Below are 16347 nucleotides of genomic sequence, written 5' to 3' on the forward strand. Positions count from 1 at the left end.
CATTACACTGGCTCCCAGTATGTTTTAGAATTGACTTTAAAATTCTATTGATCACTTTTAAAGCTCTTCATGGCCTCTCGCCTTGTTATATTTCTGACCTTTTAGTCCCATACGCACCAGCACGTACCTTGAGATCCTCGGGCAGAGGTCTGTTGTCTGTTCCAGAGTCTCGACTGAAAACTAAAGGGGACAGAGCGTTTTCTGTCAGGGCCCCGAGGCTCTGGAACAGCCTGCCCGAGGAAATCAGGTCGGCTGAGTCGGTGAACTCTTTTAAGTCCCTTCTTAAAACATACTTTTATAGGAGAGCTTTTCCCGATCTTATTTGACTTATCTTATTTTATCCCTTTTATTTTATTGTATTTTACTAATTTTATATTAAATTTTCATGCTCTTATCTTTTTTGTATTATTCTTTACACTTGTTAAAGCACTTTGTAACTTGTTTTTGAAAAGTGCTCTACAAATAAGGATTATTATTATTATTATTATATTACTTGAGTAAAAGATTTTACGTCTTCTGCCACTGTGCATACATAAAGTAAAATGTCACACAGTTTGTATATTAAAACACAAAATTCTAGGACTTTGCTTTAAACATAGAAAAAGTAGAATAAAATAACATGGCAAGCAAAAAATCACTGCACTTGCAAAAGGCAAAGAGTTTCTGAAGATAAGAGAGGTTTATGCTGAGACAGAATACAAGAAAATAAGACATCATCATTCAGCAATGGCTCAGGTACCTGCAGGTGAGTGTTTCATGGTAGGGTTTGATGCTGGCGCTGCGGTCCCTTCGGACAGGCCCAGGCTCGATGGTAGGCAGGCCTGTGGCGGAGGTGGTGGTGGTCCACGTGGAAGAGATCCTCCTCAGAAGACCAGGGTGGAGACTCCGCCTCAGACGCTGCACACACAGGAACATATACACAGTCACCACTACTGGAATTCCTTTCTTGTCACTTTTAATAAACAAATAAAATCGTCACTCGTAACTAACTTCAAGATGAAACAAATGATGCAGGTGAAATAACCTGGAATTTTGTTCATCATTTAAGGCATTATAATTTTTTTTTCTGTATTGGATCTAAACAGAATTAACACTGTGGTCATCACCGACTGGAGGTTACTGACAGGCTGCTGCGCCAGTGATGCCCCTTGTGGTACATTGTTAGATACAATGTCAGTATTGCATTGCACAGATACATTTCATCATAGAGACCCTGCCTCTCTGCTTCTCAGTTTCTCTTTCAGTCTCTTTTGTTCCTTCTCTCAGTCTCTTTCTTTATCTGTCTTTTCTTTGGTCCTTCTCTGGGATTCCCAGTGGTCTGTGCTCTTGTTATGCCTCCATCTGTTCGGTGCCATGCAGCAGCTTGGCACAGCGGCACTAAACATGGCAGGCTCTCTCTCTCTCAGTCTGTTGCGGGGTGACCTAGTAAAAATCGCCTTAGAATCCTGAATGAGCCCATTCACAGCACGGCGTTGCATATTGAGTGCAAGCGCACACACACACACACACACACACACACACACACACACACACACACACACACACACACACACACACACACATGCTGTTGGTTTAGGTCACTTTAGTGGACATTTCACTGAATAACCTGAATTTAAGTCGAATAAAAAGAGAAAACATATCTAATTTTAGCATGTGCTGAACTGAGTTGTAGATTAATCAATTTGTGAATGTATATGCATACTTAAAAGAAAACACAGATACACATAAAAAAGAAAATTGCACAAAAATCCTGTGTGTGATGGTACTATGATTATTAAAACAGCATGGTAAAACTAGGCCTTTTTCATAAAAAAAGAAAAGAAATGACTGCTGATCCTTGCTGCTGCCAGTGTTGATCCAAGTGTATAACTTGACTTATCTCTATAATTGTTTAAGTGAGAAAAATGACATCAGTGTAAGTTTAAACATTTTACAAGTAGTTGTGGGTTTGACATTCATGTTTTTTGTTCATTCATATTTGTGCAGTATCTGCTTCTAATGCAGTGAATATTTTGCAGCACCGAGAACATGCCCTTTGTTGGACAGAAAATTAGTTTTAGAAAAGTACATGAAAGGCATCAGTATGCGTCACTATAGACATCATACTCTTAGCCAGGGGGCAGAAAAGTGAGCACAGTGGTTTCCACTCCTGCTCTAACCACCTCCACTCCTCCCGTTATTCTCCTCTCGGCAGTTGGAGCTGGGCACGTCATCTCTTGGGAGAACAGTCTTAAAGAGTGCAGCCTCACAGGCCACTCCACAGGCGCAGTTTGTCTTAGCTACTTTTACAAAGTTCAGACGATATAAAAACACCTGTCAGCCAAGCGATTGGCTTGATGGCGTGGCAGCCACTGACCACGTACCAGCTTCCAAGACAGCCAGGATAGGTATCTTTCTCAGATAAATAATTAGATCCATAATCATCTTGGGGGTCACATTTTGTTGACACATACTCGCCCCTCTTTGTAACCTTTTGAGAGATGCGTTCACCTTCATGTTGCCTCTCTTCTTCCTCTCTACTCACATAGACACACATACACACACACACACTGTCTGGTTCTGCACATCTGTCATGTTGACACAGCTGTGGCTATGAAAGGGAGAACAGTGCTCCAAGCAGTAGACGCGCTCTATTTTTCTTCACTCAACTCTATGAAAATACACTCCTTCATTTGATGCTAAAAGCTCAGAGAGCAGGAAGCACTCATTAGCTGAAACATGGGCTGAAAGATTAACGTGTGTGGGGTGCTGTGTGGTGTATAAATCATTTGGCCTTCATAAAGAGGAGTGCATTTCCATCTAAGGATTATTTCGGCAGTTGTTTTATGTCTGGCCCTTGACTACTTTTGTTGAACAATTCTGACTTTTGATATTTGGGTGAAATATCCTCACTATCCTCTTTCATCTAGATTTCCTAGTACTACATATCTTACCAGTAAGGTGTAAATCACGACACTTCATCCATTACCTTGTGGATGGACGTCTTCTCTCCTTTCTCAGGTCCCTCCTCTGAGTCAGAGAAGGTATAGGCATCGCTGGGGTTAAGCAGGAGAGCAGGGCGTGGCCGGTGTAGCGGCTGGAAGGTGAGCTGTGTGGTAAGCAGGTTGCTGACAGCCCGCAGTGAGGTGCAGGTGTTGGGGGGCAGAGAGGGGTCAGCCAGCAGGTCTGTGATTAGTCCATGGGCTTCTCCCATCACTGCAATATCCACCATGACAGTGGTGCCTGATGACTATTGGGTGACAGGGTGACAGAGAAACAAGAAATAAGACTAATGTAAGTTTATAATTAATTAATTAAGGTCTGATAGTGGCTGTGTGCTTCTTTGTGGCAGGTGTGAAGAGAAGGTGTGTAAACTATGTCGCTCCTGTGCAATGACATAATGTGGTTAAAGGTGACATTAGCATCCCTTGTTTTGCTTATTCTACTGAACTGGAAGTCAAATTATGTTGACAACTTAAAGTTGCACTAGTCAATATTTTTATATAAACAATGGATTATATTACTATATGGAATGTGAAAGGTGTTGCTTTTTACGGCTTGTGTCTGACTCTACAGTTTCCCCCAACTCTCTCCCAGCCTATCTCTAGCTCATTGTTTAACTTCATTGTTTTGTTTCAGTTTCTCTGCTCAAGTAGTAGTAGCAAGTAGTCGGTGAACATAGTTTAGTATTTAGCAGTTAAAGCGCCAGATATGTTTCTCGGGTGGACAACAAAACTGAACTAAAACGATTTGCCTTGTCTTGACATTTGTCATGTTTATTTGTGTAGCACCTTTCAAGTCATCAAGAAAAGGCTGCGTTTAAGGCTTGTTGTGCTGTCTCCACATAGCTTAAAAAAAAATGCAGGTTTGAGTTTTCATTTTAGATTTAATGATACTTTCAAAGTCTTATTTCCCAACTGGGTGTTAACATTTGATGTATGTCTATACAGTAAATTAAATTAGACAAAAGTGTGTAAAATAGTTAATAGTTAGCTTCAACATTAAGAAGGGACTTAACAGCAGCTCAAAATCTTGTTTTTGCGTGGTTTAACTTCTCACCTTGCTGCATTGATGTAAAAGTGTACTCAGAGTGTGTAAGTGCACCGTGATGTCACTGTTAGATGTGGTTACAGGTGCAGTGGAGCACACTGCCCGCCAAACACAACAACACTCATGTTGATGCTGATTGTAGATGTTAGATGTAGATGCAAAACAACCACAGAGGACAGTAAAACAATGTTTTTCAGTCTGGCATTAAGTTACTCTTGCACATTAATGCTTCAGTAGTAATAATCAAATAGTACAGTATATAATAATATAACACTTTTGCCTGTATAATGAATACATTCAGTTTTGAAAATAGTATATTTACATTTGGCTTATAAGTCTAATTTCGAATGCAAAAATAATGTGGGAGGCAAACTGTCCAGCAGAAAAAATTTACATTTGTCAGGATGGTAATTGAGAATGTATTATACGAGGACAATGAGGGTGTACACAGCCATAACCAAATCCTTTTTCAAAAGCGCACTTAGCTCAGGTAAAAACCAACATGGCATGAAATGAAACCAATGATACCCATAAACAACACCCTAACACAACAATATGAAGCTAAGAAAACCATAGAAAATGGATTTTGGACCGCTGTTACAGGACACATATTCAATCACAGTGTCGGAGTGAGATTCCGCCAAACTTTGTTAAGTGTATTATAGTTGTGGTATCACACCAAGCTACGCACATTCAGGCGGACAGACACATGCACACTTGCATCCACTCACACATCAAAGGCTTAATTCTATACCCTATATGGCCCCTTCTAGCTTAGAGAAAGCAAAAGCCTTAGGGGAGCAGGGAGTTGTACTTCACAGTAGTAGGAGTTGACATATTTGCAGCCTTTTAAACATTAGGTCAAAACATGTTCAGTACAGTTATACAATTCTTGATGCTTAATGAATGGACTCATTAGCAATGTCTCAGCTAGAATCTGATCTTTGACTTCGTCACTCCCAATCCCTCAGACGACCAATAGCCATCGTCTGTTTCTGACCATCTGCTGACAGCTTTGAAGGCACCAGCGTAGTGTGAGCCTGCCTTATTTTTACAGGGTGAAGTGAAAAGTTCACAACCCACTCTTAATTGCTGTGCCTAGAGCAGCTGAAAAACCGCAACTAAACAAAGGTCAGTCTTGGCTGCCAGCACATTTATCTAATAAGCTCACAAGTTCCCTTTTTCCCCAAAGAATGTTATCAGAATTTTCTTCTCCAATGTCCCATTCACTTTGACACCAGCTGCCAGGCACCAAGAATTATTCTGTTTACACTGGCTAAGTGGCAAGAGGTTGACCTGAACAACACATGTGTGAGCACCTTTTATTTGCCTCCACTTGTGGGAACAGTGAAAGTTTCGCATTTTTACTTTCCAAATCATATCAGATAAGTCACTGTATTTATACAATAGTTCTATTGGTCTGCAAAAATACAAAAGGTGTATTCATTGAGTGTGAGGGCATTCCTCCACATGTGATGATGACACACTCATTTGTTGATAAATCTGATACATGACCAGTAGTGGGACCAAACTAATCTCCTTAAGAAGGTACAACGTGTAAGAATTGAGACTACTCCCCACCTGTCGAATTTATACTCCAAAAACGATAGGGGGCAGCATATCACATATGAGGGTATAACTGCTGCTAGCTGCTGCTAGCTAGTTAGCTCAGTCAGTCAGTACTGAGGTGATTTACAACAGCTCAGATCAGGACTCTGACTCCGGAGACTACAAAGACAAGGCAGGTTCAGGCGGGGACAGGAGAGACGTCAAGTAAAAGCAAGAGGGAGGTCAGGTATCAGAGAGGCAACATCAGTGTGTAGAACCAAAATAAAATCCTGGCCATCTGTTACACATTGTACCTTTAAAGACTAAGGAGACATCCTTACGTACGTGGGACGTATGATGGAACATTTCTGGACAGAGTAGTATTGTACTTGTCTCATCCCTCCTCTCCTCTACATCTTATCTTCTTCTTCTCTTCCCTATACTCTCCACTAATGCATGCTGTAAGGATAAGATGTAAACACCTGTCTCTCAGCTCATTTACAGGCTGATTTAGGTGTTTGCTAAAGAGGGGGTTTAAGAAGAATGTAGCTGATGAAGAACATCTGGTCTCAGCACCTCCAAACACCCGTGCGTGCACACACATGACTTCTAAACATCTAACCCCTTGTTCTCATCATTGTGAGCATACAGCACAGAGACACATGTGTGCATTCAGATAAAAATATTTTGTAAGAACGATGAGCACACTAAGCTTAAACTTCAACTCCAAAATTCTACCTGAGGCTATCTGGGTAGGGAATAATGAATGTGTTGGGTTTGATTTTGCACTGGGAGCAAGCCACTTAATGCCCAAAACCTGACTTGAAAAGTAAGGTGTGGTGAAAGGCTCCAGGTGCATGGGTAGCATTTGAGATGTAAGTTGGGATACAGCAGGAATTTTGCTTCCAATGAATTTGTGCTATTCTTATTGACCTGAAAAATTGCTGCTACAACATACACGCCATAATGCTGATGCATGAGAAATGATTTGCTGTAAAAAAAAATATATCTACCTTTAAAATTCCTCTCTCTGTGAACCTCTCTACAGAATGTTTGTTTGATGAGTAAGAGCTTTGAGCTATTAAAACAAAGCTGACTGCAGGGAAAGATAAAGAATGTAACGTCCCAACCATCCCTGGCTCAAGTTTTTACATATCTCTTGAAAAGTTGTGTCTTGGCTGGAAAATACCTCCTGATGTTCCTAAGCTTGCAACAATCTGCAACCTAAAACTTAAGAATCGTCAGTGGACATCCTGTAACAGATCAAATTATGAGTAAGTTACATAATATCATATGGTTATATAAGCATTTCCTGTCAGGTTAGATGATCAGTTTCATTCATCAGCCATGGCCACCTCTGTAGCAGCAGGCTTCACTTTCTGGGAGGATATATCTTATACTAGCCCCACAGAGTGACCCCTGCCTGGGAAAAAGAGTTTCACAGAAAAAAGCTTTTGAACAGATGTTATGAAGGAGCATCTCAAAATTCCTAATATTTTTCTGAAAGCATCATGGCAAATGTTCTCGTTAGACACATTTGCAATGTTTGTAAATTCCAAACATTGTGATTAAATCAGTATATTTTAACCTTCCACTGAGGTTGGTTATGTGTTTAATGACTTATTTCTAAATGGTTCCCTAAGCATACATGCTCTTTTTACTGCTGCTCTACACCACATTCAAAGTAACACACATTCACATCTGGGAACTGTCAACAACTGTCTGCCACTGGCTCACACTCCTCTCTGTAGAGATTCTTCTGAGAAATACACCCTTCAGAGTTAGTCAGGGATCCAGCACCTCAGATAGTTGGGTGTATAAGATATGGGAGTAACTACTTTAAATTATAGAGCAAAAAGAAAAAGGTTACCTCTTTGATCATTGAAACAACAGCTTTCTTGGTTTGAAAATGAGTCATCATTCCTCTTTTTACAATTGAGACAAACATTTCTTTTTAAAAGGCAACATATGCACACAGTCGGTGGCCATGAAAACAACTGGCAGCAGCAGGCCTGTAGTGATGGTAAAGTGACAAACTGAAAACCCCTGATCGGATCAGATTTATACATTGGCACAATGGATGTACACTGGCTTTTGATGTTTGATTTTGGATGGCTGAGAGATTTTAGACAGATTATTGTTACAAATGCTGGACACAATAACAAAACTATAAATAATAAATATTACATACTTATATACTTATTCTCCATACCTAGAAACACTAAGAAGGTATTAAAGGTATAGTTTGACATTTTGGGAAATAAACTTATTTGCTTTCATGCTGTGAGTTAGAGATGATATTACTCTATTGTCTCTATGGTAAATATGCAGTTTCGATCAGCAGCCGGTTAGTTTCAATATATCAATATCAATATCAATTTTATTTATATAGCACACTTAAAACAACATGTTAAATACAACAACAAGACACTACTCACAGTAAAAGTACAGCAATTAAACATTATAATATACAGTATACGATATATAGTGACATTAAAATTGCCAGGAATAATAACAGACTTAACTCGAAGGAAATGCCAAAGAAAAGAGATGTGTTTTTAACAGTGTAGTTTAGAACAAAAACTGGAATCAGTGGGGAACAGATAGCCTGGCTCTGTCCAAAGGCAACAAAAAAATACCTCCACCTCTAAATCTCACTAATTGACACATTATCTTGTTTGTTTACTCTGTCCCTTTAGACAGAGCTAGGCTAGCTCAGCAGCTAGCTAGAACCAGCTGGCTGTAGCATAACTGGCTCTAGATTCATTTTTACTTCACAGGCACTGACAGTGGTATTGATCTTATCGCCTGACTCTCACCAAGAGAGTATATTGGGGTATTTACAAAAATGTCAAACTATTGATTTAAATGACTGGTGCTCTTAGGGAAAGACAAGTAAATTACTACTATTTCATATTATTTAAAAACATTGTTCAATGTTACCGTAACAACTGGGACACGAGCAATATTTATTCAATGTTCAATACCTATATGCCTGTTTTTTGCCATTGTGGTTAATTGTAGTGAACTTGTGTTGTCCAAGAAGTTATATTTTTGGAGCTTGTGGATTCTTTCCTGCTTGCAGCTAGTTGTGGCTGGTCAGTCTTTTGCATTTAACTGGCAGGACGCACACTGCTTTTAAAAGGCAAGGAAGTTCCTGACTGGACTGATGCCAGCCCTTGACACACCTACTGATCCTTGTAGTCCAAGCCCTGTGAGATATTTGGTCTCAAGCCAACAGCTTTTGTTGACATGCATGAACATTCTGTTATGACATTTTACTATGAATGAACAACAGTGTACATGATCAATAGTCTAAATTGCCTGTGTGAACACAGTTTGAAACAGTACATCAATAGACTTGCCATAGATTAACACCAGCACAGCAGTTCATGTAAACCAAACCAAGGGCCAGTCAAAACAAACCAGCAATCTCTCCTGAAGAGTGATATGCTGTTTGTCCACACAACGTCTCTGTACTTCAGACCCTACTCAACTGTGTGTAGCTTTAGTTGCAATAATGTGCACCAAAAATGGACCAAATATTATTTGCAATTAATTCTTATTGCTCAAAATGGGTACAGATTGATGGAGTTTTGACTAGAAACATTTGATTAAAAAACTTATTTACAGTCTGATGAATAACTAACTCAAACAACACCCATCTGTGATAGGATAACATAATAAATAATGCTGAAAATGAATTGCTCAATGCTGGTGTGCATACACGCATCCCCCGCATTTAAACTTGTACCCATAAATATCAAATTTTTGCATGCACAACATGTACATTTCTCATGTGAAACATAATTTATTACAAACAACACCATCGACCGTTGCAACAACACTGAGCAATAGAAGTTTGATTGTTGGAGCTCCTGCTGTGTCCACATGTTGTTTGCCAATAACTGTACAGAGGACAGATAAAGTACATTTGGTGGAACAAACAAAATGCTGATCCTTCTGTCTAATGATTATTAATGGAATACACAGACACTGAGGTCACATTTTTATCATTTCTGAAACGGCCTACTTCGTGCACTTTTAACCACTAGGCTCTCTCATCTAAACAAATAGTCCTCTAAGCCTCTAGTAAAATGGCAGCGATACATGGGCTTCTTAAAATTGTGCAATGGTGAGAATATAATGTATCCCACAGGAGAGCTAGAGGCTGGACAAATACCCAAGGGCCCAACTGGAGAAAGACATGTATTTGATTCTCTCAGTGAACACATTTCAATAATGTACGCAACTCTGGCTCTTCATAAGGCACACAGATACGCACACTGCTGTGCTTATTTTGCAATTAACCCCTTGCACAAACCCTCACACTTTGAGAAATGCAGGAATATGCTGAGCAAGAAGCTGGGGAACATATTAAAAAATACTTAAGTGAGTCTATTATTTTTTCTTAGGTTGATTTCCTTTACACAGAAAAGAAAAAAATCATTAACGTGTAGTTTTCTATTTCAGTGGCAGTGCAGTTAGTGTAATGGCTCTGATTACATCTGTCGAGATGGATTAGTTGAAGGGGAGCCTGGGAGATGGTGATGTTCTTTACTTAAAATAACAGAGCAGAGATAAAGTGTAATCACAGTAGAACGGTAACACAAAACTCCACTGAGACACTCCTTACACTTTGCCTCAGCTCATACAGCCAAAACTACACCCAGCAGCACTGGCACTGCAGTTCCCACTTCCCAAGCAACCCTCACCCCATCCGCTACCCATCTCTCCTCACAACCCCTCCGTCAGCGCGGACCAAAGCCGTGCTGCAGCCAGGATACAATTACACGCTATTACATATTTTATTAAAGGGGCTGGGAGATCAAAACAAAACAAAAAAGAATAACTGCCTCATTAAAGATTTACTAGAAAAGGTCAAGCCAATTGACCCCTAACATGTAGCCATCTCATCTCAAAGGAGAGGCTTGTTTCTCCTTCCACATATTTCAGGGTGTTTGATTCCAGTAAAGGAGCAAAAAACAGAGATAGAGACACAGACACACAGACAGGCTGGTAGAGGCAGAGGCAGGAAATGCTGGCCTAAAGGACAGAGTAAACAAAAGAGATACATGAGGTAAAACAGATGGCTTATGCTGGGCGATGGGTGAGCGAGGATTTACCGCATGATACAAGAGGGTAAACATATATCCATCATCAGCGCTGCAGCAGGCACAGTCACGAGTTTGAAAAAAACTTGCAAACTGAACATACTATAAATAAAATCAATTTGAACGTCATTTTATTCCTCAGTTTCGCTCAGAGAAATGGCACCAGCTCAGAGGTGTTTAACTGTTGCACGTCATAAAAAGCAGGAGCTTGAAAATTGCTAATGCCTCTGTATTATTTGCGGCAGATCCAATTATTTCCCAGGCAGAGGACAGTCCAAGGGACATGTTTTTAGTCTCTTTCAGCTTTAAATTTAGTCTTTCCACAGGACCGTATATAATGAGAAAATACTCTACTAGGTCGTCATGATGGGACCAACCAGAAAAGGGGCAGTGACCTTTTTCAACTCCCAAAACCCGCAGTTTAACTCTGCTCTCGAGTGTTTGAAGCGCTCATAGTGCTTTTGAGAAATCTTCAATATGACTGCAACGTCATGGCTTGTCTGCCTCACAGACCTCCAGCCTGTCTGTAATTTAGAATAACAGTCACAAGATCCGGGCCTAACAAACACCCTTTTCTCCGATAATCTCCCGTGGTAATGTTCCAAAACCAATGTGTTTTCAAGTCGAATAAAAATATTTAAATAGGTCTTTCCATACATAACTTCACTGTCAATCCCTAAGCTAAAACATCCACCACAGGCTTTCGACGGGGAAAAAAGAAAAAGACGTGGTTTGGAAAATGAGCCTGCTAATGTGTGCATGTTGGCAAATACGACACAGTGGAGATCAATCAAGCGCTCTGGTCAACGGCTAAAGAGCGGAGTGTGTGATTTATACACTCTCCGAGGTGCCATGGCATAGTGAAGTGCTACCAGCCTCTCTGACCAATAACCTGATCCAAAAGAGTGGAGCCAAGGGATAATCGCCACAGGATGGAGAGAGATGCCAACATAAGCCTTGACTTCTTACACGTCTCGTCAGTCTCTGGACTATTACAGGATTCCACTGATGAACGCATAGCACCAATCCAAATAAAATGAAGAGAAAACTGACCACTGAGTATAAATGGAAGCTTAGGGAGTTCATCAATCAAAAAATATTTGCTTGCCTACTAACCCCACATAACAAATTGATATGAGCCTTGGACAATATTTCAAAAGGGTAACATGCTATTTGAAAATTCTCCACTCTGACGGGATAATACTGTAAGGCTGATTTTGGGAACTGATATACGACTATATGAGTCTTAGCGTCTCTTGGAAATTATACAGTGTGTAATTTGATTTCAAGCCCAAATCCTGGGCTGCACAGTTATGATCGTTATTCATGAATATCTTCTAATTTTCTCCCATCCACAACTTTTTGGCATTTATAGATACCCATACATACACTGTCAGCACAAATGCCTTGTCCATTCATTTCTAAAGGATATCCTCCTGATAGGAGAACATGCAACACAAAACACACATACTGTATATGACCATGCCAACACCAAGGGCATTGTTTGTTCTTCATGTACTCTAGAGTCCTGCCCTGTGGCTCTGTAGCAGCTCAATACATCAATTCCCAAACATGCCCCCCTTCCCAGATTGGAAAGGTAATCTCAAGGATGTGGCTGTGGCCCCAGTGCTGAGTCCTTCTAGTTTCAATTCCCTGGCCTTTAATGGCTTGTGCAGCACCTTGCAGCCAAATCGAGACCTGCGTCCTTTACACTAACAGCACAAGTAGGACTCTGGTGGGAAGTGACACCTCTGGACATGCTGTTTAACCACGGCTAAAATGAGTGGGTGAACAAGCCTGTTAGTGGTAAGATTTCTGCTATTTGGGTCATTTATAAGGTATGTTTAGGCGAATGACAGAGATCAGGCAGCTAGTTCCTGTGTGTGTGTGTGTGTGTGTGTGTGTGTGTGTGTGTGTGTGTGTGTGTGTGTGTGTGTGTGTGTGTGTGTGTGTGTGTGTGTGTGTGTGTTTTCTTTTCAGCTGTTTATCATTATTGTCCTTCTGTGGACAGGGCTAACCTGTGATCCTCGGGAGCCTCTCTTGTGTTCCCAATCCGAGCGGGGGAGCATCTGTGGGAAAACAGAGACAGAGACATTTTCAAACTGCAGTCCTGCACATCCTGCTTCAGTCTTGCCTCCTCATAAAGGCAACACCATGATGGAGATGTACTGTGCTGTAGCGGAAAAGAGGAGCAGCAGGAGTGGTGATGCAAGTTGAGGAAGTGTGGGGGGAATGGAAACACTCATAAATGCAAAAATGGGTTTTGTCTTTTTTTTCACTTTCCATTAAGCACAGACGTCTAATGCAATTTCACAGTCAGGTTTGGTTTACTTTAGCTCCTATTCACTGCCTAAGGGGATGGTGGAGGCTGAGGATTTTTATGCTGTCTAATTACCAGCCACTGTGTCCTCCCACAGGCCTTGTAAACCCGTTTTCCACTTTCTTGGGAGTCACCGAATGCATCAGTACAGCTCTGTAACTGATTTTTGGTGAACACGTTGCAGGAAAGCCAAGTCATCATTGCCTTTGTTAGGGCTTCCTGGCCCAGAACTGAGAAGCCCTGAGAAACCCAGCATGTCGCTGTGATAAATTACTGCTGCACGCACTGAGGCAAGGGTCTGAGTATAAGAGCCAAACTGATAATTCAGGTGTAATTTACTATGTCAGTGGAGGTCATCGAGTTGTGCCGTGCTGTGAGGAAAAACATTAGGAAAACAGTGGCTTTACAGCCACCAGTGCTATGGGTCTGTCTGAGCAGCAGTGTTGTTTTGTGGAGTGTTTCCCCACAGTGCTGCTTAGTTCAAAACACACACAATACCGAAGTTACTGTTCCTGTTTATTTAGACTGTAAAAAAAAAACACAGAAGTATATTTGTCCTGTTTATTGAATTTTTGTGATGATGTCTAACCATGCCGATAGTTTCAGTTTTATGTGCCGAACTTTTATAATATGCGGCTCTGATACTTCTTCCCATTCCAATTCAATTGAGGTGAATGGGAAATGTGTTTGTGTTCCTCAAAGCATTAAAAATTTAATTAAAAAAATATAGGAATAATTTGTTTTAGCAGAAACTGTCCTGTCAGCATTTCATACTGACTATTTATTCATTAGAAGTAGTTGCAATGTTTTATATAACGTGTTTATTAACTTATCAGACTTCAAATTATCAGCCTTTTTTACTACTGCATTTATAAGAGTAATGTGAAATGAATCGATTAATTCTCTTAATAATTTTACAGTCAAAAATACTCCAGCTTCTCAAATGTTACTTGTTTTGCTTTTGTTTGTCATATATGATAGTAAACTGAATATATTTGGTTTTGGACTGTTAAAAAATGATGAATCAGTGAGTCAAAAAATTTATCTTCAGATTAACCAATAATGGAAATAATAATAATGGAATTAAGTTGCAGTCCTAAGGTCAAGTAGAACAGAATAGGAATAACTTACATTAAGATGCAGTAGCTGTACTTAAAGTCTCTGAAAACTTCATATCTTCAGTATTTGTCAATAACATTAAATATTCAAGACTCAACAAGCAGTAAGTAAATGTTTAAATGTGTAAATTCTTAGGTATTATTTATGAACAGTTTAACAATCAGAGTCCCAGTTAATTTGCTTTGTCTGGACTGTGTGGGCATGGTTTGATCAAATTTGATTGACAGTGGCCAACATAAACAAACAACTGTCCAGCTGTTATCACATTTTGATTCAAATGTTGTTAAAATACTGCTAAATCTTAATATTCCCCTTTTCCAGTTCCAGAAAAAACAGTGAAAAAACGTAGAAAGTTGTGCTTTCATGTAGGATCCCATCGCTCATAGCAAGAAGCTGATTGAGAAAATATGTTTTCAGGGCCTTTAAAGACCTGTACTGTAAATCAAGTTGGGAGTCATAGCAGGTTTAAATCTTGTGTTTTGAATTACGGTGACGCTTTTCTTTACATTTTGATCACCAAATGTGCCTTTGAAATATTTAGCTGGGCATGACGTAAGTCTGTTGGATACTTTATGGGATAGTCATTGCAGAGCTCATCCTTGGGTCAAGGTTCTGGGAACAATGGGTACTGCTCTACAGTACAACGTGGTAACCCTGACAGTAAGCAAACAAGGTCACCATCATAACAATCACACAGGTCAACACGGTGCACACCCATTCATAAAGTGCAACCACTTTTCCACAGTTTGACATTTAGACTTTAAAACAAAAAGCAGCACGAGAGGTTTGTCCTTTCTCAACAAATGTCTTTATCCTCTCATAGTCCATTTTCGAGCCAGAGGACTGCGCTACGAAGAGCCTGGATTCTCCGATCGTCAGTGTGATAATATCTGTAAGCCACTTTAAAGCTCCATCAAGCGTGCACGTACCTTCTCATGCATTAAAATAACCATACTGGATGGATAGGAAAGTCAGCAAGCAATCAGCTGTGTTAAAGGTTCATTTATGAAATGTAAATTACTGTAAATGATAGTATTAGCCAGCCAGTGAGCTTCACTGCTCTGACAATGGGGTTTTGCTTTTACAGTATAGGAGCTGGCAGCAGCTCGTCCATGGTCACAGCGGAGTCCTGCTCCATTATAAGGTCCTAGTATCAGTGAGGCTCTCCAGGCGCGCACACATAAACAGTCTTTTTGTGTTACGGTCTTATGTAACCCAACCTTTCATCCCCGTGCTCTGAGAGACAGACCCAGACTACACAGAAGTCTACATTCCCCCTTTTGATGTGCCTAAACAAAAAACCCACACAAAATCAAAGCTGAGCATAAAATTGGCAAAGATAGCTGAGAGTACAGTGAACAGAGTGACTTTACAGGCCACAGTGGAGTTCATTTCCTCTGAAACACAAAAATTTGATCAACAAATACATATGGATGGTGTGCTACTCAGTTAGTAAACCTAGCAGTGGATGCAGTCTGGTGCCACTGTATTCAAATGTTTTTTACTAGGGCTGGGAAATCAGTAAACACTTTTTATGTGTTAGTGCTTTGAAACTTCAAACCACCGGTGTTAGAATAAACAAGAAATTACTGTAACACAAACATCATCCATTTTTCAAAGACAAAAAGCAACAGCATTTACGAAAGTCGGAAAAACTGCCGACCTAGACAACGACCTTGCAGAGGCTAAAATATGTATATATCACTGCAACAAACAAGAAATGTGACAATACAAAGAGGCTATACATCTTCTGTTCAAGACAGATAATCCTTCACAAACAATAATGATTTTTAAAAAAATACTCTTCTTCAAGCTTTATTACCTTGTTTTTCTTCAGGAGGATGGAGAAGATCAATCTAAGATTATACTTAAAATATATGACAGTTCACTGCCAATATTATGTCTGAAGAGGTAAAACCACACATGAATGATTTCTTAGATATCTCCTGGTTTTTCATGGACACCCTCCAGGCAGCATAACACAGCCGAAGCAGTAAAATTTCCAAATGGATTTCTTTTTGTCCTAAAGCTCCAGTGCACCTACTGGGAAAAATAACAACTTTGTAGAAGTTATGCCCTTTGTTTCACCCTCTGCTAAATTCATGATGCTGCCCAATAACTCAGAATAAGCCAGGTCTAGCAGTGGCTTTCCATCACTTAAAGTAAGACTGAAACCAGTCCTAGGAAGAAAAAAATGCTTTCTGTCTTTGAAAGTGG

The 16347-nt window shown here is 40.0% G+C and overlaps 1 protein-coding gene across 3 annotated transcripts in view; it reads right to left on the reverse strand.

The window, feature by feature from the left end:
* The window catches only part of LOC123961798 (cGMP-inhibited 3',5'-cyclic phosphodiesterase A-like), a 78621-nt gene that overhangs the window by 27241 nt on the left and 35033 nt on the right, over positions 1-16347 (reverse strand). For all 3 annotated transcript variants that reach the window (XM_046037502.1, XM_046037501.1, XM_046037503.1), the window contains exons 2-4: positions 12710-12760; positions 2969-3229; positions 740-897 (exon numbers count right to left, since the gene is read on the reverse strand). In XM_046037502.1, coding sequence (XP_045893458.1) covers positions 740-897; positions 2969-3229; positions 12710-12760 — 470 coding nt within the window. The remainder of the gene's footprint in view (positions 1-739; positions 898-2968; positions 3230-12709; positions 12761-16347) is intronic.

The sequence above is a fragment of the Micropterus dolomieu genome, linkage group LG22, assembly GCF_021292245.1.
Source record: "Micropterus dolomieu isolate WLL.071019.BEF.003 ecotype Adirondacks linkage group LG22, ASM2129224v1, whole genome shotgun sequence".
Lineage (NCBI taxonomy): Eukaryota > Metazoa > Chordata > Actinopteri > Centrarchiformes > Centrarchidae > Micropterus > Micropterus dolomieu.